Source organism: Saccoglossus kowalevskii, chromosome 15 (genome assembly GCF_978046115.1).
Source record: "Saccoglossus kowalevskii chromosome 15, keSacKowa6.1, whole genome shotgun sequence".
Taxonomy (NCBI): Eukaryota; Metazoa; Hemichordata; class Enteropneusta; family Harrimaniidae; genus Saccoglossus; species Saccoglossus kowalevskii.
The window spans coordinates 21,418,187-21,441,138 of NC_140655.1; the positions used below are offsets into that span (position 1 = coordinate 21,418,187).

General features: G+C 33.6%; 1 protein-coding gene across 1 annotated transcript; it reads left to right on the top strand.

Annotated features, from left to right (window-relative positions):
* Window positions 1-1,820: 1,820 nt before the first annotated feature.
* LOC146734067 (uncharacterized) lies at window positions 1,821-13,771 on the top strand. Its single transcript, XM_085508346.1, has 8 exons — window positions 1,821-1,901; window positions 3,247-3,464; window positions 4,829-4,899; window positions 7,827-7,935; window positions 8,623-8,750; window positions 9,973-10,196; window positions 10,902-11,067; window positions 12,943-13,771. Exons 2-8 carry the CDS (start codon window positions 3,247-3,249, stop codon window positions 13,068-13,070), a joined length of 1,044 nt encoding a protein of 347 aa, XP_085364472.1. The 5' UTR covers window positions 1,821-1,901; the 3' UTR covers window positions 13,071-13,771.
* Window positions 13,772-22,952: the final 9,181 nt, after the last annotated feature.

Below are 22,952 nucleotides of genomic sequence, written 5' to 3' on the forward strand. Positions count from 1 at the left end.
ATATTTTTCAAAAAAAAATTAGCAAAGTCTTTCACATTATCCTATGAAAATAACTTTTTAAACGTTTTGTTTTACAGACATAGAACCTGGCAAGTCGTGCAAAAATTATCCCTAATGTCTTCAATTAAATATAAAGCGAGTTTCTTCCTCGACCACATAACCACATAACCACAAAACTGTCATGAATTTGTCTTTGCGTATCTGTTGACCGACTTAATTAGCTGATTATTAGCGAATTGCTGTGTTATGTCTGTCATCGTTTAGGCCTATTTGAAGTTTTGGACGGAACTTGGCTCAGTGATTTGGAACTAATTTCGAGATATCCGTTGCGATTCTGACAGTTGGTATCCATAGTTATTAATGTAGTGAACGATTAATCAAAAGATATGACGTATTCAGTACTTAGTGTGATTGGCTTTATGATTGAAGGTTACGCCCTAGAGTCTTTGTACTGCTTTGTAATTGGTTAGAGCACCGTCCCTCAACACGGTGGACGGTGGTTAGAGTTGTGAAAATGAATAAAGAGAGTTTGAGTTGGTCTTGGGGAGCAGAGCACGATAGACGCAGTCTGAGAGTCGAGGGCAGTCCTGGAGAGCCTTGGGGCGAGTGTTGACGCAGTCTAAGAGAGTCTTGGGGACTTTTCCCCAGGGCGCTGTGTCTTATAGAGTGCTCGATTGACCGACTAAGACGAGAGCTGAAACGTATTTCGTTGTGTGTGTCTTATTTGACTGTAAAGTATAAGTGACTTCCCCGATCCCGTACCTCAATGGGACGAGATATAGAGACGAGACGAGATTCCCCCTGACAAGTGTGGAGAACCCGAGAGAAAGAATTTCCCCCTGATATAACCATAACCACATAACCCGACAATTCACGATCACAAACATCCAGATGCTCGTATCTCCCCGTTTTAATTATCTGAATGGTACAGTCTAATAACTGTAAATGCATTAATTATACACTTTCATTTCGCTGTTAAGGGAAATCTGCTAAATTAAATCTGAACAATTCAAATAACAATAGAACTCAGTTTCCTCGACAAATTCATGAAATTGAAACACAGTGAATATGATCACAACAGTGAAATTTAATGTCGGTCAAAATAAATCGTTTCACAGTGACTAACTTGGCAATTACTGAATGGAATATTAAACAGCTAATCTCTGGATTGTATTCGTATTTAAGTACAATAGGTTCAACGTTTAGGCTTGTGCAGACAATGTCTTTAGGTAGTAGCAGTAGATAATGACATGCCGCAACTTTTCTACTAGACTGGCAAAGTCAGGACTTTTTTGTTTTCCAAAAAAAAAAATTATTTGTCAATTTAGCCTTTGTAACGCGATCACGAAAACTGGCATGACTGCGAAAGAAATCCCGACTGGACGCATCTGCAGGCGACCCCCTGCGTTGGAGTAAAAACAGGAGCGGAATCACTCCGGTGATTATGCTAATTAAAAGATGTTGGCTGGCATTGACAACGAATCAAAGTGCAGCTGTATACATCATATATTATCTATGTTAATGCACGTGACCTTTCACTTCTGAGGTCACGGAGATTTTGAAAGACCACTTATATTTATTGGACATTTAAATTGACTTGTTTTCAGTAAACATGGATGAAAGTATCGCCGTTGCACTTATAAAAGTTAAAGTATCCATCTCTGCAATCGTATCGAATCAGCCTTTAACAGGTCACGTTTACTTTCACACACACACACACCCACTCATGAATAATCAATGACATCTTGAATAATTAATATCAGTCAAATGCTAGCGGTCAGAAGGTACCTTACCACTGGTATTTACCCTATTCCTGCATTTGCATATATCCCCAGTTCAGGGTTGAGTGATTTGAACAGCAGCAGAGACTACTTGGTTCATTCATCTGTTCCTAATCCGAGGTTTGTATTGTTCTTGACTAATTCATAATTCATCTAAGTAAGAGTTATTTATTTTAGGGTTTTGTAGATTGACAGTCATTGAAAAACCCTCAGACTCCGTCGTGGTCGAGGAAAACAACACCAACTGCGGTCACACTGACATTGCATATGCTGGACTTTGGATCAGTCTGAAACTTGGCCTTGTATTTGTTGTTAACTTTTATCAGTTCAATGTTTTTTTTTTTTTATTTTACCTATCACCAAGACAGTTTATTGATAGTTGATTATACAGGATTGGGTTAGAACATAAAAACGTAACAAGTGTGACATTTAAATTGGTGGTGGTGGGGGTGTTCGATGAAAAAGGAGATCTTAAACTAACTATCAAGAACTACAAATCAATTTTTAATGGCTTTCCATATGGTCGATCACAAATGAAAAATGTCATAGAAAATTTGTTTTACCATCATTTAGTGTTTTGCTATTTGTTGATGTAATTGGTTTTTAGTGGTCAACCCCTTTAAGAGCAAGCTGTCAATCACTGGAATTTTAGGAGTGACATTATTGAAATCATTGTTCATGGTGTTTTAAAAACTATTGTATGCAAATATTAACATGTTCCCATTTTATCATCCTCTTCCATTCAAAGGTTGACCTAAGGGATTGACCAATAACAAATCTGGAGGATGGTGGATTTGAAATAAGTGCATCTGCACACAAAAATTTGATAAAAATAGCTTGGTAAAAAATTACAGAAAACAGACGCACACATTTTGATGGAGAGAAAAGCGGGAACAAATCAAAGGAGCATCCTGACTAAAATGTAGCTAAAAAATTAAGTGAAGGAAAAACAAATATTTTTATAAACTTATCACCATCTTGCATAGTTTCTAATTTCATGTTTATAGTGTAGAATTGTTGATTGAATATTCTGTGTGATATCCTAATATAAGGGAAGACCAGAAATGATTTAAAGTGGTAAATATTAATGGTTGATTGGTTGGTTCAAGGGTGGATTATTATAAACTGGGGGGGGGGCAATGGCAGAAAAAAATTTCAAAATTTTCCCCTCACCTAATTATTTGCTATTTCCCATGATAGATTTACTCTATTTTTTCCCACTGTGTAAAATATCTTTTTTGTTGATTGCTGCAGAATTTGTTTTCCTTGCATTTTTTTTCACTTCTGCCATCCTCTCTTATAGCTATCCCTTATCACATCATCACTCAACCATGCTCAACCCAATTATCACATTCATTAAATACCTGATTCAGATGTGACTCTAGGTGGCGCTGTTTGTAATCAAATTCTGTTTGTAGTAAAATCTTCTAATAGTGACAAACACTATTGGTCAACTTTGTTTCAGATGTCACAGTTTATCGGAAGAGTCAATGTAGCCTTATTTGGACTTGGTCGCGCTGGTCTCATTCATTTTGAAAACTTAATAGCAAGCTATAGAGTGGCTCTGAAATGGATTATTGAAGAGGACGTGGAAAAAGCAAATAATGTAGTACAGAAATATATGTTGAATGATACCAGAGTGATACATGGTAATGAAATAAATCTTGTCTTGCAGGATAACAGGTATGTATGATTTAGTTTCATTAAATGCCACAGTAGAAACAATGTCAAAATTGATAATTTGTCTACTAGTATGAGGCAAAGAAAAAAAATTGTGTGGTTCCTATAATCCCAACCTACCCTGTCTTTACACTGGCCGAGCCTGGACTTTTTTGGTCATGTTAAAAAAAAATGTTGTAAAATCATGCAATGCTTTGAATGAATTAAAGAACTTGAACTTGACCTTTGCTAAACTTCGAAACAACTTTAAACCTGATTTTATATGACATTTATATCTGCAAAACAGTTCTTGTTTGCAAGAACAAAAAAAAACGCAGTTGTTAATAAAGAAAAACTATGTAAGAAAAAATGAAAATAAAAAACCTACTTTATTTTTTGAAAAGCATGTTGTAGGAACCAAAACATTTTTTTATTCGTCTATTAAGAAGAACATACCTAGTAGTAGGACATGAAATCCTAACATTGGAGCAAAAACTTGTCAAATAATGTCCTTCGGGCTTTTTGTTTTGACCTGTTACATCATTCCATTTTAATGAAATGGCAAGCAAAATATTTGTACACTGGGACTAGTGGAATGCATTATTTTGCGAGTGTTGTGATTGATCCTTCGGGTCAACTGAGTTTAATACTTGTGGTTAATTCATCTGAGTCATTGGGCCAGCATATTTCCCAAAACCTGTAAGCACAATACAGGATATATAAGCATGAAGTTTTTAATATAAATGATAACACTGTTTTAATATTATTGAGACATACCTGATTGTTTGCGGTTATGCTTGAAGTTAAAATATATTTTTCCTTGGAATGTTTTTAAAGCCAAAGAAAGGCCAACTTTGGTGACAAGCGATTCCATAATTTTATCACAAATTCATACATGATGCTATGATGCATTGTGGTTTAGTTTAAAAAAAAAAACGTCCCTAAAAATAAAAAAAATTCAAAATTGTTCAACAATTTATTTTTAGTTATCGTATTTGCTTTAAGTAGTGTGTTCGAACACCAACAAATCTTTTGAAACTAAACCAGATGTATTACTTGCATTTCTAGAAATACTAATTGCAAATGTTGTTTTCCTTGGTGGCCATGTTTTTTTTATTCCTTCCTTTTAATTTTGCTGGAGGATGTGGTACATATTTAAGGTGGATTTTTGTCTGGTGGCGTTAATAATCATTCTTGGTGTAATTTTCAGCCAATCTTTATCAAGCTTGGTTAAGTTTGATTTTAGTTTATTTTGTGTGAAGCAGTTCATGAAATATCAGAAAAGAAAATTGGTGTTTCTTGCTATAGATTCCCTGGTAAAGTGGAATATCTTATTCACCGGCAGAGAGGGGGAAACACGTTAATGACATATTCTGCTTGAATTTCAGTATTGACGCAGTTATTATCTGCACACCCACTTGGACGCATGAATCAATAATACGGGCTTCAATAAAAGCAGGTGTAGTATGGTATCATAGCAATTAGTGTGGTACCTGGCCATGAGTTTGAACATGCAATTTTGCTCTCTCCCTCTCTTCAGTACTGCTATACACGTATGTCAGTGCCACAACCCATTAGAGAATGTCAAAAATTGTCATACACTACATAGAATTCTTTGCCAATATATGTTCGTTGTTAAATCGTCAAAATGCTAAGATATGCGTTAATGAATTTTAGTTTTACGAGGTTGACCATTAGAAACTCATGAATTCTTTGTTTACAGCAGCGTTTTATTTCAGAATTATGTTGTAACATTTTTATTGACTCCCATGTGCGAAGCACAAAATGGGAGTCTTTGCAGTTAGTGTGTCTGTATGTGTGTGTGTGTGTGTGTGTGTGTGTGTGTGTGTGTGTGTGTGTGTGTGTGTGTGTGTGTGTGTGTGTGTGTATGTATGTATGTGTGTGTGTGTGTGTGTGTGTGTGTATGTGTGTCCGACTGTTCCACTGCTATCTCAAGAACCATACATCGGTTTTTGATGAAACTTGGTGCATAGATGCTCTGAGCCAATGCGCAGATTTGATTAGGTTTTGGTAACAATCCATGCTCATTAATTACCTAATTTGCATGATAATTAGCTATCTTTTAGTGGTTTCATGACTGTTCCACTGATATCTAAACAACCACTCATTGGATTTTGTTGAAACTTGGTACATAGATGCTCTGAACTAATGCTAGGTTTTGATTAGGTTTTGGTAAAAATCCATGCTCGTTAATTACCTAATTTGCATGATAATTAGCTAACTTTTTGCTGTTCTATGACTGTTCCACTGATATCTAAAGAACCACTCATTGGATTTTGATGAAACTTGGTACATAGATGCTCTGAACATATGCGCAGATTTAATTAGTTTTTGGTAAATATCCGTGCATATTAATTACCTAATTTGCATGATAATTAGCTATTTTTTAGTGGTTCCATGATTGTTCCACTGATATCTAAACAACCACTCATTGGATTTTGATGAAACTTGGTACATAGATGCTCTGAACTAATGCTAGGTTTTGATTAATTTTTGGTAATAATCCGTGGATACTAATTACCTAATTTGCATAATGATTAGTCAATTTTCGGTTTTCCACTGATATCTCAAGTACTAATCATCACTTTTCAATGAAACTTGGTACATAGATGTCATATGACACTGCACAGACCTGATAGTTTTTATGGTAATATCAGTGCATATGATTACCTAATTTACATAATTAATTAATTTTCAGCTTTTGATATAAGTAGTGAGCATTACATTTCAATGAAACTTGGTACTTACATACTCAAGGACTATGCAGAGATTGATTGTTTCGGATAAATATTTGTGCATATTAATCACCTAATTTGCATAATTAGTTAATTTTCAGCTTTTCCACGGGTATCTCAAGTACTAATCATCGCATTTCAATGAATCTAGAATTAAGCAGAGACCCAATTAGTTTTTGGTAAATATTTGTGCATATTAATCACCTAATTTGCATAATTAACCAATTTCCAACTTTCACACTGATATCTAAAGTACTAATTTCCATTTTAATGAAACTTAGTACAAAGATGCTCTAGGACAATGTACAAACCTAATTAGTTTGGCGTAAAACTCTGTTCATATTATTTCCCTAATTAGCATAATAATTCATAATTTTTTGGTTCTAATCACATTTCAATTAAACTTGGTACATAGAGTTTTTGTTACATTGTGCAGACCTCATTAGTTTTACAATGAAATCTGTTCATGTTAATTTTCTGATTTGCATAATTAGTTTTCAGCTAAGTAATTTCAAATTATATTTAATGTGTCTCCAATACTCTCAGCACATGGGAGTTCTTTATAAGCTTTCTTTGATTTCAAATGTGTGTGGTTATTTTTTTCTTCACTTTGCTGTAAATTTTTTTTCTTCAAGATTTGTTTAAATTTACCTTCATAGTTTTTAATGGTCAACTTCTAAGGTTTTAATAGTAAATGTCAGGTCATTGAACTCTTGAGTGATTGAGGCAATCGATAATTTGATTCATGAGTTTCATTGATAAAAACATTAATTAAAAGCATTCATATACCAGTAGATACACACCATTTCACGCTTATAATCTGCGAGGTGGAATATATTTATTATTTGCGAAATGCCAATAATGTTTGTTCTATGTTCAACCAGTACACCGAGAAAAACAAATCATGTAACAGAACCAGTATGATTTCTGCCCAAATAAAACTTGTAATGACGACTGTATGTTTATTTTGGAGCTAAGAAGAGTACCGGTAATAACATTTTTGTCCGCTGTTACATTGTATAAACCAGCTCAATAAACAAGTGATATATCAGGGGATAATCTTAAAATATCATTATATTAACAGCTCTCTAATAGGTTTAATTTTTTTTATGTATACCGGGTACCCGTCAATAAAAAAAAAAATCCTGTAAACCACGCGATTTCGTTGTCAGTGTTTTTAGTGTACACCAAAAAATCATAATATTTTAAATCAGTGACAATTTCCTGGTGGGTCAGATTAACAATTGTAAAGTTTAGTTTTTGTGATCGTCATTAAATAATTATTAATCTACAAACTGTTTTTTTAACGGTCACTGTTATCAGCCATAATCACTTATTTGTAAAATGATCATCTAATTCTCATATTTTAAGAACTACTGTAAAATACTTTATTTTCGCTTGGAATTAATTTTCGCTATTTTCGCGGAAGGAATGATTCAGTGAAAATAAAATCCAGAGAATATACCTTTTTTCCTGTACTTTACATTCAACTTCTCAAAATTCAGTGAAAATATATTCCATACAAAACACCAATAAAGTCTTTTCAGCGAAAAATAATTCCAGCTAAAATATAGTATTTCACAGTATATTCATACATTTCAAATGCTAATGATTGCTTTCGTTTTTTCAGGTAAACATGTGTTTTGTGAGAAGCCGATTGGTAAGTCGATTGCTAGCACACAGAGCTGCTATGAGGAAGCACAGAAGAACAATAAAGTCCTTCTGTGTGCATTCAACAGGTGAGATGTCTAACTGTAGTGGCACTGTTAATTTTTGTGCTGGTCTGCGCAAGTTTAAAGGCCTACGTGTAGGGTATATAATAATTTGATGAGAGCTTATCTCCCAAAATGGCGACAAAAACATTTATTTTCAATGACGTGATTATATTGCCATCGTGTAATGTTGGTGATGTAGTTTTTACCCCAAATAAGAACAAATTTGAATGTTTGAACAAGTACTGATAGTTTTTTTACGGAAAGGTAAATTCTATTATTTTTGATGCTATATGTATGTATAGACCAATTTCCGTTCTCTGTGAGATTCCGTGTTATGCATAAAATCAAATGTAAAAACAGGACAAAAAAGGTCATTGTGTCATAGTGGCGACAAACATAGTGTGAAATTCAATAAACACGTATTTTAATGGATATTTCCATGCTTAATAATGTGCTGTACACATTTGATGATGGTCAATTTCGATTAAGTAAGGGTATCTGAACGCAATATTCCCCTGTCAAAGATTGGCTTTTCGATGTGAGCTACGAAATAAAGAAATTCAAGCTCAAAATCAAATCGTTTGATTTTTGAGGCAAACGTCTTTCACACAACTCGCAAGATCTCGTAGTTGAATGAAAAATCACATATTAAAGTTGCTATCTACAGTTTTAAGCATGCTTGATACTAATTTGCAATTTTCTCGTCTGTAGACGGTTTGATCCAGGAGTACGTCAGGTCCAGCAAAAAAGCAGAAATGGTGTAGTAGGACAGATACAACACATCAAGACAATCAGTCGCGATGCTCCATTATCACCATTATCATTTTTAAAACTATCTGGTAAGTGTTCTTAGTGAGTGATCTAAAAGCTAGAAGCTGTGGCTTCTTTTAAAATGGTACAATGCATCAGAATGGACTTGGCTTCTATTAGAGCATCTGCACATATGAGAAATGGTGAAATTTGGGTTTTCAATTGTTCAAAAAGAATGGATGTGGCTTCCAATACAAATTGTATGGTACTCAAATGGTAAGTAGAGACTAACTATTATTAACTGTCTGGAGTAATTTCTAGAAAAAATTATTGATGTTTGGTAGAAGTTTATTAACGGGAAATTATGGTTTGACCTTTGTGCGTCCGTGCATCCCGACCTATATCTTAGATATGCCTGGACTGATTACATTCAAACTTAACACGTACATCATACATAATATTATACATATTTCACGATCTGATTCAAGATGGCTGAATGGCGGCCGTTTTTGTGCTGAAAAGTCATCAAAATAAAGCATTTATGGATGAATTTTGGTGCATACGTTGGACATTATGGGACCTTAATGCACGTCATTTTGTTTTTCAGATCGGATTAAAAATGGGTGACTGGCAGCCATTTTGTTTTAATGAATGCAGTTCTCGTGTCGTATCTCTGAAATGATTTGACTTAAAAATGTTTTATATTCATTCTACATCATGTTATAGATATACAGATGGACGACTAGTGGCTATTTTGTTTTAATTAATGCTGTTCCACAGCAATATCTCTCAATATGGTCACGTACTCCTTTGACGATCATATACAAGGCGACTGAATTTCAATCATTTCAGTATCAATCAAGCATCAGCTTCTGAATCAATATCTTTGACATGTTTATGTTTGAGCTATATTACTATAAACAAAATGTTATATCATCAGTTTGATAACTAACAGGAAGTGTGCCATGCATGTCTTGTTTATTATTGATATAAGTTGATAGTATTAATATTGGTACACATAAGTTATATGTATTATTTTTGCAGGGAAAAAATCTTTCAACTAATTGCTGAAAAAAAAATGACAAATTTCGGGGTCAGTATTTTTTGCCATTTCAAACGTCTGATGTGGGCCCAGTGTCAACTACCCAGAATGCCATATTAGATTTCGTGTTAATCAATAGTATGTTCGCATGTGCAGCGCATACTATCTCGCATAGAATCAACTCCTCCATTATGGCGTTGTCGTTCATTATTGTTGTAGTAATGTGGACTGCATGTTTATTTTGAAATTACATCATTATTATATTACAGGTGGTATATTCCATGATTGCGCTGTGCATGACATAGACGTTATATGTTGGATAATGGGAGATACACCAACTACAGTTTATACTCAAGGCCACGCATTCAATCCCGATATTGCAGATATGGACGATATCGACACAGTCGCCATTACAATGAAGTTTGCAAGTGGAGCCATAGGCACCATTGATTTGAGCAGATTCGCTGCATATGGTTATGATCAACGGCTTGAGGTATCTATTTGATCCCTCCTAAATAACACACATCAATAATAATTTAATCGATTAAAAATAATTCTATTAAATCGTCTTAATGAAAAAACAATTATTTTCACTACTAACTGTAGTGGTGTTAGAATCTGTTGAAGACTTCATTCAGTTTAGTATAAAACTTATTTGAGTTAATCCCCCCCCCACACACACACACCATTCATGCAAGAAAAATGCAGATGAGCTGCATCATTTTGTGGACATGAGAATACATAGGCTGTTTGAAAAGTCTTAAATCCCATCTAAAATGTGTTTTTTTATCTTTGGGAAAAATACAAGATACTTTGTAATGGTAATATGTACTCCTAATTGTTTTTGTTTTTGTTTTCAATGTTGTGTACTAAATTTTTTGCTGAGTAGATGAAATTACTGTAAAATACTTTATTTTCGCTTGGAATTAATTTTCGCTATTTTCGCTGAAGTAATAATTCAGTGAAAATACCTTTTTTCCTATATTTTACATTCAACTCGTCAAAAATCAGTGAAAATAAATTCTATTTAAAACACCCAAAAAGTCTTTTCAGCGAAAATTAATTCTACTAAAAAACAACTGAGTCTTTTATATGGGCATTAATCTCCATACTCGTTACATTGCATCTGTTTTTTACGACTAACAATATATTAGTTAAATCAATTCTAATTTAGTAATAGCACAATATTTATTTTTAGGTGTTCGGCAACAAAGGAATGGTACAGAATCATAATTCCAAGTTTTGTGATATGTCTAGTCATGGAACCGGCGGGGAATCCTCGCATCCTATTCTGCCATCATTCAAAGACAGATATGCACAATCCTACAAACAAGAATTAGAACACTTCTTGGACACTGTAACCGGTAAGTTGTCATGGTAACTATAATTCAAGTCATAGTAACAATGCTTGAAGTGTTTCTAGTTACTGTTATCCCTGTTTTTGACTCCCGTGTGCGAAGCACAAAAGGTCTTTGCAGTCTTTGCAGCTACGGTACCCTGTCTGTATGTCTGTATGTCTGTATGTATGTATGTATGTATGTCTGTCTGTCTGTATGTATGTATGTATGTCGATTTTTTTGTTCCACCGTTATCTCAAGAACCACTAATCAAATTTCGATGAAACTTGGTACATAGATGCTCTGGGATAATGCGCAGAGTTGATTAGGTTTTGGTAAAAATCCATGAATATTAATTACCTAATTTGCATAATAATTAGCTGATTTTTAGCTGTTCCATGACTGTTCCACTGATATCTGAAGAACCACTTGTTGGATTTTGATGAAACTTATCACATGGATGCTCTGAACTAATGCGCAGATTTGATTAGTTTTGGGTAAAAACCCATGAATATCAATTACCTAATTTGCATAATGATTAATCAATTTTTGGCTTTTCCACTGTTATCTCAAGTACTAATCATAACATTTCAATAAAACTTGGTACATAGATGTCATATGACACTTCATAGACCTGATAGTTGAGGACTGTGCAGAGACTTAATTAGATTTTGGGTAAATATTTGTGCATATTAATCACCTTATTAGCATAATTATTTAATTTTCAGCTTTTCACCTGATATCTCATATCTAATCACATTTCAATGAGACTTGTGAAACAGACCTTCTAGGACTATGCAGAGACCTGATTAATTTTGGGATAAATAATTGTGCATATTAATTACTTAATTTGCATAATTAGTTAATTTTTTGCTGTTGCACTGATGTCTAAAGAACCACTCATTGGATTTTAAAGAGTACGCATCATCACATTTCAATGAACCTAGTTTTTGGTAAATATTTATGCTTCTTAATCACCTAGTTAACGTAATTAATTAATACTGGTATCTCAAATACTGATCGTCTCACTTGAGTAAAATTTGGTACATAAATGCTCTAGGACAATAGACAGCCTGATTAATTTTGGGTTAAAATCTGTTATATTAATTCTCTAATTAGTATAATAATTAATAATTTTTTGTTCTAATCACATTTCAATGAAACTTGGTACATAGATGTTACATTGTCCAGACCTTATTAGTTTTAAACTTAAATCTGTTCATATTAGTTACCTTATTTGTATAAGCTTTTCCATCAATATCTCAAGTTCAAGTAATTTTTAATGTGTCTCCAATACTCTCAGCACATGGGAGTTCTTTCTAAATTTCTTTGATTAACTTTGTTGCCATCAGAGCTGACAGACAGAGCTGTTAGTATAGGTGATTGTCTAGGAGTGTTGTTTTTTTCTTTCACTGTCACTGACATGGTTTCGAGAACCAAAGACAGCTCAATTTTGCGATCAAGTTGAATTTGAGTAGCTGATAAATCCCCAAAATAATTTCTTGTTTGTTTTTGTTAAACTTGTTTTTCCGCTATTTCACCCAAGAGTACCATTGTTCATAGACTTCTGAAACTTCCCAGGCACAATGGAAACTATAAGAACTGGTGTACCTAACGTTCAGAATTTTGATCGGTCAACTAGTTTGGCAGCCATCTTGGATTGAAATTAAAATGGGAAGTGGCTATTTGATGGGAATTGGCCATTTGACCATTTCTATTCTGATGGTCTAGGCGAGAAAAGAAAGGTTAAGTCTCAAGTGACTGTCATAGTAACCTTGACATATAGACTACCACATTCCTGAATCCATGCCATATATTAAGCCATATTCATATTCTACTATCAGACTTTAAACTTGGACCTGACGAATTCCTCAATCTTAACATTTCAAATTATATTTGCAGGTGTGTCCAACAAGTGTGAGGTGTCCTGTGAAGAAGCTGTACGCTGCTCTATGGTGGCAGAAGCTTGCGAAAGATCATATAAACTTGGCAGATCTGTTAGTATTGTGGATGGTAAAATGGTCCTGTAAAAAGATTTATGATTATTTACATCTTAGCTTAATATTATTATTTAATATTCTGCTGCTTCTTTATCTCACATTATTGGGGAGTCTGTGTATATCAAAAAAAAATATTGTAAAAATACTAATGTACAGTGATCAAGGAATATTTCGTGTCGTCTTGTATTTCTTAGATGCAATAAATATGTGTTTATTTGGAATGTACCTTGTACCAGTGATATGTATTTCAGGCATGAGCCTCACAACACAAATTCAGTGGGCTAAATTGGCCACAAATAAATTTAAGTAAATCTTTTTCAGTTATGGCTAATTTTGCGAGTATAAGTGCTGTGATTTGATTAAGGTAATAATTTTCACTTTTAATCAACATATGCTAGGAAATGCTTTAATATCTTAATTACAGTATGTATGTGGGGAGATTCATTTGAATTATTGATCTTTTATACATAACCATATTTTCTTCGTATTTCATTTTTTGCATGTATTGCTATGAGAAACTAGCACACCCAGTTTTTAATTTGGCCAATATTGTTTCGAACGTCGGTGTAAACACCAAATTCGTAATCGGGCAATGAGAACGCCTCCCACCCTACAAATTGTTACTTGACTCGATCTATGGCAACATTGTATGTTTTGCTTTCCAGTTGTTAATGAGTTAACATCTGTATTACGTTGTTGTTGAAGAATAAACGAAATTGAGTTCTAGTTTACATGACGTGTCTGTTTCAGTGTTCACTTCCGTGACTGAGAAAACCCGAACCTTCCCTTTCCCCACAATGTATATAAAAAATTTAAACATATGAGCAGAATAGTTGCATTGTAATTAGTATGCAAATTAGCTAATTAACATAACCAGATTAACTGCTAAGTGGTATTGGACATTACACTACAGGGCTCGAAATATTCAAATAATTATAAATGTCTTTCCATTGATATACTATAATAACGAACTATAGTTATACAAGCATGGATAAGAAGAAGCTGATGTACTGTACAGAAACAACTAAAATGAAGAAACAGATTTTGTTAGATTATTCAGTTTGAATGTCGTCTTGTAGTTCAGAAATCAATTCAATAAATAAATATGAATTACATGTACTTGATTGATACTGCGAGTGAACCATACTTCACATCAATCGATTGAGGAAAAAAAATGGATATGCTCCAGAAAGACTTGGGCTGCTTTTCATTTGGTTAATCTCAAAACTGGTCGAACCAAGTAACTGTAACTGAGCAAACGTTTGTATGCGACACTGCATATTTTAAATAAGATGGTTTGTTAGCTATAGTTCATATTTCATTACCTTTTATAAATTATTGTTATATAATTTGTTGTTACTGTACTATGTGTAATTTTGTTAGCCATTGTATTTGAGATATGCTATCCAGTTAAATTTGTATGTTCACTTGTAATCACAACCGATTTTTAACATTGTCAGACTAACTGCTGTCATATCTGTTAATATTTGAGTGTGGAAACACTGTTCTTATAACCTGTAAAAATTCATCCCGAAAAGGAAGCAGATTGAATTTATTGTTTAATGAAGGCAATATTGTGTTTTAACAATATAGCCATTTTTGCTGTATAATTTTTGGAGAACTGGACATTCATTGATAAAGAAAGAGTGTTGTCAGTGACCAGCATTTGTCCAAGTAGTCTTGTTCATTTTGATTAATTTGTTTCACATTTACAGTACTTTTTCTCACATTAAAGATTTAGCAATACTATCAGTAGTTGAAAGTGCATTGTGTGTGTGATATTTATATAGCAATGATTAAATATGTTTCATTTCGTAGTTGCCATCATTTTCGATTCTTGAAGATGCATCATTCTGAGTAGCATATTAGGAAGTATCCCATTATCTAATTAATATGCACAAATATGCAAGACTATCTGATAGCACAAATATGCAAGACTAATTAATATGCAAGACTATCTAATTAATATGCACAAATATGCAAGACTATCTAATATGCACAAATATGCGAAACTAATATACAAAACTAATGTGCACAAATATGCAAAACTATCTAATATGCACAAATATGCAAGACTATCTAATATGCACAAATGTGCAAGACTAATATGCATAAATATCTACTGCACAAATATGCGAGACGAATATGCAAGACTATCTAATTAATATGCACAAATATGCAAGACTATCTAATAGCACAAATATGCAAGTCTAACTAATATGCAAGACTATCTAATTAATATGCACAAATATGCATGACTAATTAATATGCAAGACTATCTAATTATTATGCACAAATATGCAAGAGTAATTAATATGCACAAATATGCAAGACTCTAATAGCACAAATATGCAAGTCTAATTAATATGCAAGACTATCTAATTAATATGCACAAATATGCAAGACTATAACTAATATGCACAAATGTGCAAGACTAATTAATATGCACAAATATCTAATATGCACACATATGCAAGACTAATATACAAGACTATCTAATGTGTACAAATATGCAAAACTATCTAATAAGCACAAATATGCAAGACTATCTAATTAATATGCACACATATCTAATATGCACAATTATGTAAGACTAGAATTCACCACACAGTGTAGATAGTGACATAACTATTGACAACCAAAAACAAATCAAGTAAATAGTTCCAGCCAATTATTCGGCCTACGAGTCATAGCTTTATAATAAACAATATTCATACAAACGATGCTATACACTAATAGACTTCCAAAAAATGTGAAATATTTTTCGTATATTTTTCAAAAAAAAATTAGCAAAGTCTTTCACATTATCCTATGAAAATAACTTTTTAAACGTTTTGTTTTACAGACATAGAACCTGGCAAGTCGTGCAAAAATTATCCCTAATGTCTTCAATTAAATATAAAGCGAGTTTCTTCCTCGACCACATAACCACATAACTGTCATGAATTTGTTTTTGCGTATCTGTTGACCGACTTAATTAGCTGATTATTAACGAATTGCTGTGTTATGTCTGTCATCGTTTAGGCCTATTTGAAGTTTTGGACGGAACTTGGCTCAGTGATTTGGAACTAATTACGAGATATCCGTTGCGATTCTGACAGTTGGTATCCATAGTTATTAATGTAGTGAACGATTAATCAAAAGATATGACGTATTCAGTACTTAGTGTGATTGGCTTTATGATTGAAGGTTACGCCCTAGAGTCTTTGTACTGCTTTGTAATTGGTTAGAGCACCGTCCCTCAACACGGTGGACGTTGGTTAGAGTTGTGAAAATGAATAAAGAGAGTTTGAGTTGGTCTTGGGGAGCAGAGCACGATAAACGCAGTCTGAGAGTCAAGGGCAGTCCTGGAGAGCCTTGGGGCGAGTGACTTCCCCGATCCCGTACCTCAAGGGGACGAGATATAGAGACGAGACGAGATTCCCCCCTGACAAGTGTGGAGAACCCGAGAGAAAGAATTTCCCCCTGATATAACCATAACCAAATAACCCGACAATTCACGATCACAAAAATCCAGATGCTCGTATCTCCCCGTTTTAATTATCTGAATGGTACAGTCTAATAACTGTAAATGCATTAATTATACACTTTCATTTCGCTGTTAAGGGAAATCTGCTAAATTAAATCTGAACAATTCAAATAACAATAGAACTCAGTTTCCTCGACAAATTCATGAAATTGAAACACAGTGAATATGATCACAACAGTGAAATTTAATGTCGGTCAAAATAAATCGTTTCACAGTGACTAACTTGGCAATTACTGAATGGAATATTAAACAGCTAATCTCTGGATTGTATTCGTATTTAAGTACAATAGGTTCAACGTTTAGGCTTGTGCAGACAATGTCTTTAGGTAGTAGCAGTAGATAATGACATGCCGCAACTTTTCTACTAGACTGGCAAAGTCAGGACTTTTTTGTTTTCCAAAAAAAAAATTATTTGTCAATTTAGCCTTTGTAACGCGATCACGAAAACTGGCATGACTGCGAAAGAAATCCCGACTGGACGCATCTGCAGGCGACCCCCTGCGTTGGAGTAAAAACAGGAGCGGAATCACTCCGGTGATTATGCTAATTAAAATATGTTGGCTAGCATTGACAACGAATCAAAGTGCAGCTGTATACGTCATATATTATCTATGTTAATGCACGTGACCTTTCACTTCTGAGGTCCGGAGATTTTGAAAGACCACTTATATTTATTGGACATTTAAATTGACTTGTTTTCAGTAAACATGGATGAAAGTATCGCAGTTGCACTTATAAAAGTTGAAGTATCCATCTCTGCGATCGTATCGAATCAGCCTTTAACAGGTCACGTTTACGTTCACACATACACACAGCCACTCATGAATAATCAATGACATCTTGAATAATTAATATCAGTCAAATGCTAGCGGTCAGAAGGTACCTTACCACTGGTATTTACCCTATTCCTGCATTTGCATATATCCCCAGTTCAGGGTTGAGTGATTTGAACAGCAGCAGAGACTACTTGGTTCATTCATCTGTTCCTAATCCGAGGTTTGTATTGTTCTTGACTAATTCATAATTCATCTAAGTAAGAGTTATTTATTTTAGGGTTTTGTAGATTGACAGTCATTGGAAAACCCTCAGACTCGTGGTCGAGGAAAACAACACCAACTGCGGTCACACTGACATTGCATATGCTGGACTTTGGATCAGTCTGAAACTTGGCCTTGTATTTGTTGTTAACTTTTATCAGTTCAATGTTTTGTTTTTTTATTTTACCTATCACCAAGACAGGTTATTGATAGTTGATAGTACAGGATTGGGTTAGAACATAAAAACGTAACAAGTGTGACATTTAAATTGGTGGTGGTGGGGGTGTTCGATGAAAAAGGAGATCTTAAACTAACTATCAAGAACTACAAATCATTTTTTAATGGCTTTCCATATGGTCGATCACAAATGAAAAATGTCATAGAAAATTTGTTTTACCATCACTTAGTGTTTTGCTATTTGTTGATGTAATTTGTTTTTAGTGGTCAACCCCTTTAAGAGCAAGCTGTCAATCACTGGAATTTTAGGAGTGACATTATTGAAATCATTGTTCATGGTGTTTTAAAAACTATTGTATGCAAATATTAACATGTTCCCATTTTATCATCCTCTTCCATTCAAAGGTTGACCTAAGGGATTGACCAATAACAAATCTGGGGGATGGTGGATTTGAAAGAAGTGCATCTGCACACAAAAAAATTGATAAAAATAGCTTGGTAAAAAAATTACAGAAAACAGACGCACACATTTTGATGGAGAGAAAAGCGGGAACAAATCAAAGGAGCATCCTGACTAAAATGTAGCTAAAAAATTAAGTGAAGGAAAAACAAATATTTTTATAAACTTATCACCATCTTGCATAGTTTCTAATTTCATGTTTATAGTGTAGAATTGTTGATTGAATATTCTGTGTGACATCCTAATATAAGGGAAGACCAGAAATGATTTAAAGTGGTAAATATTAATGGTTGATTGGTTGGTTCAAGGGTGGATTATTATAAACTTGGGGGGGGGGGCAATGGCAGAAAAAAATTTCAAAATTTTTCCATCATTTAATTATTTGCTATTTCCCATGATAGATTTACTCTATTTTTTCCCACTGTGTAAAATATCTTTTTTGTTGATTGCTGCAGAATTTGTTTTCCTTGCAATTTTTTTTTCACTTCTGCCATCCTCTCTTATGGCTATCCCTTATCACATCATCACTCAACCATGGTCAACCCAATTATCACATTCATTAGATACCTGATTCAGATGTGACTCTAGGTGACGCTGTTTGTAATCAACATTTTGTTTGTAGTAAAATCTTCTAATAGTGACAAACACTATTGGTCAACTTTGTTTCAGATGTCACAGTTTATCGGAAGAGTCAATGTAGCCTTATTTGGACTTGGTCGCGCTGGTCTCATTCATTTTGAAAACTTAATAGCAAGCTATAGAGTGGCTCTGAAATGGATTATTGAAGAGGACGTGGAAAAAGCAAATAATGTAGTACAGAAATATATGTTGAATGATACCAGAGTGATACATGGTAATGAAATAAATCTTGTCTTGCAGGATAACAGGTATGTATGATTTAGTTTCATTAAATGCCACAGTAGAAACAATGTCAAAATTGATAATTTGTCTACTAGTATGAGGCAGAGAAAAAAATTGTGTGGTACCTATAATCCCAACCTACCCTGTCTTCACACTGGCCGAGCCTAGACTTTGTTGGTCATGTTCAAAAAAAAATGTTGTAAAATCATGCAATGCTTTGAATGAATTAAAGAACTTGAACTTTGCTAAACTTCGAAACAACTTTAAACCTGATTTTATATGACATTTATATCTGCAAAACAGTTCTTGTTTGCAAGAACAAAAAAAAACGCAGTTGTTAATGAAGAAAAACTATGTAAGAAAAAATGAAAATAAAAAACCTACTTTATTTTTTGAAAAGCATGTTGTAGGAACCAAAACATTTTTTTATTCGTCTATTAAGAAGAACATACCTAGTAGTAGGACATGAAATCCTAACATTGGAGCAAAAACTTGTCAAATAATGTCCTTCGGGCTTTTTGTTTTGACCTGTTACATCATTCCATTTTAATGAAATGGCAAGCAAAATATTTGTACACTGGGACTAGTGGAATGCATTATTTTGCGAGTGTTGTGATTGATCCTTCGGGTCAACTGAGTTTAATACTAGTGGTTAATTCATCTGAGTCATTGGGCCAGCATATTTCCCAAAATCTGTAAGCACAATACAGGATATATAAGCATGAAGTTTTTAATATAAATGATAACACTGTTTTAATATTATTGAGACATACCTGATTGTTTGCGGTTATGCTTGAAGTTAAAATATATTTTTCCTTGGAATGTATTTAAAGCCAAAGAAAGGCCAACTTTGGTGACAAGCGATTCCATAATTTTATCACAAATTCATACATGATGCTATGATGCATTGTGGTTTAGTTTAAAAAAAAAAGTCCCTAAAAATAAAAAAAATTCAAAATTTTTCAACAATTTATTTTTAGTTATCATATTTGCTTTAAGTAGTGTGTTCGAACACCAATAAATCTTTTGAAACTAAACCAGATGTATTACTTGCATTTCTAGAAATACTAATTGCAAATGTTGTTTTCCTTGGTGGCCATGTTTTTTTTATTCCGTCCTTTTAATTTTGCTGGAGGATGAGGTACATGTTTATGGTGGATTTTTGTCTGGTGGCGTTAATAATCATTCTTGGTGTAATTTTCAGCCAAACTTTATCAAGCTTGGTTAAGTTTGATTTTAGTTTATTTTGTGTGAAGCAGTTCATGAAATATCAGAAAAAAAAATGGTGTTTCTTGCTATAGATTCCCTGGTAAAGTGGAATATCTTATTCACCGGCAGAGAGGGGGAAGCACGTTAATGACATATTCTGCTTGAATTTCAGTATTGACGCAGTTATTATCTGCACACCCACTTGGACGCATGAATCAATAATACGGGCTTCAATAAAAGCAGGTGTAGTATGGTATCATAGCAATTAGTGTGGTACCTGGCCATGAGTTTGAACATGCAATTTTGCTCTCTCCCTCTCTTCAGTACTGCTATACACGTATGTCAGTGCCACAACCCATTAGAGAATGTCAAAAATTGTCATACACTATATAGAATTCTTTGCCAATATATGTTCATTGTTAAATCGTCAAAATGCTAAGATATGCGTTAATGAATTTTAGTTTTACGAGGTTGACCATTAGAAACTCATGAATTCTTTGTTTACAGCAGCGTTTTATTTCAGAATTATGTTGTAACATTTTTATTGACTCCCATGTGCGAAGCACAAAATGGGAGTCTTTGCAGTTAGTGTGTCTGTATGTGTGTGTGTGTGTGTGTGTGTGTGTGTGTGTGTGTGTGTGTGTGTGTGTGTGTGTGTGTGTGTGTGTGTGTGTGTGTGTGTGTGTGTATGTGTGTCCGACTGTTCCACTGCTATCTCAAGAACCATACATCGGTTTTTGATGAAACTTGGTGCATAGATGCTCTGGGCCAGTGCGCAGATTTGATTAGGTTTTGGTAACAATCCATGCTCATTAATTACCTAATTTGCATGATAATTAGCTATTTTTTAGTGGTTTCATGACTGTTCCACTGATATCTAAACAACCACTCATTGGATTTTGTTGAAACTTGGTACATAGATGCTCTGAACTAATGCTAGGTTTTGATTAGGTTTTGGTAAAAATCCATGCTCGTTAATTACCTAATTTGCATGATAATTAGCTAACTGTTTGCTGTTCTATGACTGTTCCACTGATATCTAAAGAACCACTCATTGGATTTTGATGAAACTTGGTACATAGATGCTCTGAACATATGCGCAGATTTAATTAGTTTTTGGTAAATATCCGTGCATATTAATTACCTAATTTGCATGATAATTAGCTAACTTTTTGCTGTTCTATGACTGTTCCACTGATATCTAAAGAACCACTCTTTGGATTTTGATGAAACTTGGTACATAGATGCTCTGAACTAATGCTAGGTTTTGATTAATTTTTGGTAATAATCCGTGGATACTAATTACCTAATTTGCATAATGATTAGTCAATTTTCGGTTTTCCACTGATATCTCAAGTACTAATCATCACTTTTCAATGAAACTTGGTACATAGATGTCATATGACACTGCACAGACCTGATAGTTTTTATGGTAATATCAGTGCATATGATTACCTAATTTACATAATTAATTAATTTTCAGCTTTTGATATAAGTAGTGAGCATTACATTTCAATGAAACTTGGTACTTACATTCTCAAGGACTATGCAGAGATTGATTGTTTCGGATAAATATTTGTGCATATTAATCACCTAATTTGCATAATTAGTTAATTTTCAGCTTTTCCACGGGTATCTCAAGTACTAATCATCGCATTTCAATGAATCTAGAATTAAGCAGAGACCCAATTAGTTTTTGGTAAATATTTGTGCATATTAATCACCTAATTTGCATAATTAACCAATTTCCAACTTTCACACTGATATCTAAAGTACTAATTTCCATTTTAATGAAACTTAGTACAAAGATGCTCTAGGACAATGTACAAACCTAATTAGTTTGGCGTAAAACTCTGTTCATATTATTTCCCTAATTAGCATAATAATTCATAATTTTTTGGTTCTAATCACATTTCAATTAAACTTGGTACATACAGTTTTTGTTACATTGTGCAGACCTCATTAGTTTTACAATGAAATCTGTTCATGTTAATTTTCTGATTTGCATAATTAGTTTTCAGCTAAGTAATTTCAAATTATATTTAATGTGTCTCCAATACTCTCAGCACATGGGAGTTCTTTATAAGCTTTCTTTGATTTCAAATGTGTGTGGTTATTTTTTTTCTTCACTTTGCTGTAAATTTTTTTTCTTCAAGATTTGTTTAAATTTACCTTCATAGTTGTTAATGGTCAACTTCTAAGGTTTTAATAGTAAATGTCAGGTCATTGAACTCTTGAGTGATTGAGGCAATCGATAATTTGATTCATGAGTTTCATTGATAAAAACATTAATTAAAAGCATTCATATACCAGTAGATACACACCATTTCACGCTTATAATCTGCGAGGTGGAATATATTTATTATTTGCGAAATGCCAATAATGTTTGTTCTATGTTCAACCAGTACACCGAGAAAAACAAATCATGTAACAGAACCAGTATGATTTCTGCCCAAATAAAACTTGTAATGACGACTGTATGTTTATTTTGGAGCTAAGAAGAGTACCGGTAATAACATTTTGTCCGCTGTTACATTGTATAAACCAGCTCAATAAACAAGTGATATATCAGGGGATAATCTTAAAATATCATTATATTAACAGCTCTCTAATAGGTTTAATTTTTTTTATGTATACCG

Excerpts from the sequence above, each read along its gene's own strand:
- LOC146734067 (XM_085508346.1), top strand. The coding sequence starts at position 3,247 with ATGTCACAGTTTATCGGAAGAGTCAATGTAGCCTTATTTGGACTTGGT. Across the intron at positions 8,751-9,972 it reads ATCATTTTTAAAACTATCTG|GTGGTATATTCCATGATTGC; the intron begins GTAAGTGTTCTT and ends ATTATATTACAG. Across the intron at positions 10,197-10,901 it reads GTTATGATCAACGGCTTGAG|GTGTTCGGCAACAAAGGAAT; the intron begins GTATCTATTTGA and ends ATTTATTTTTAG.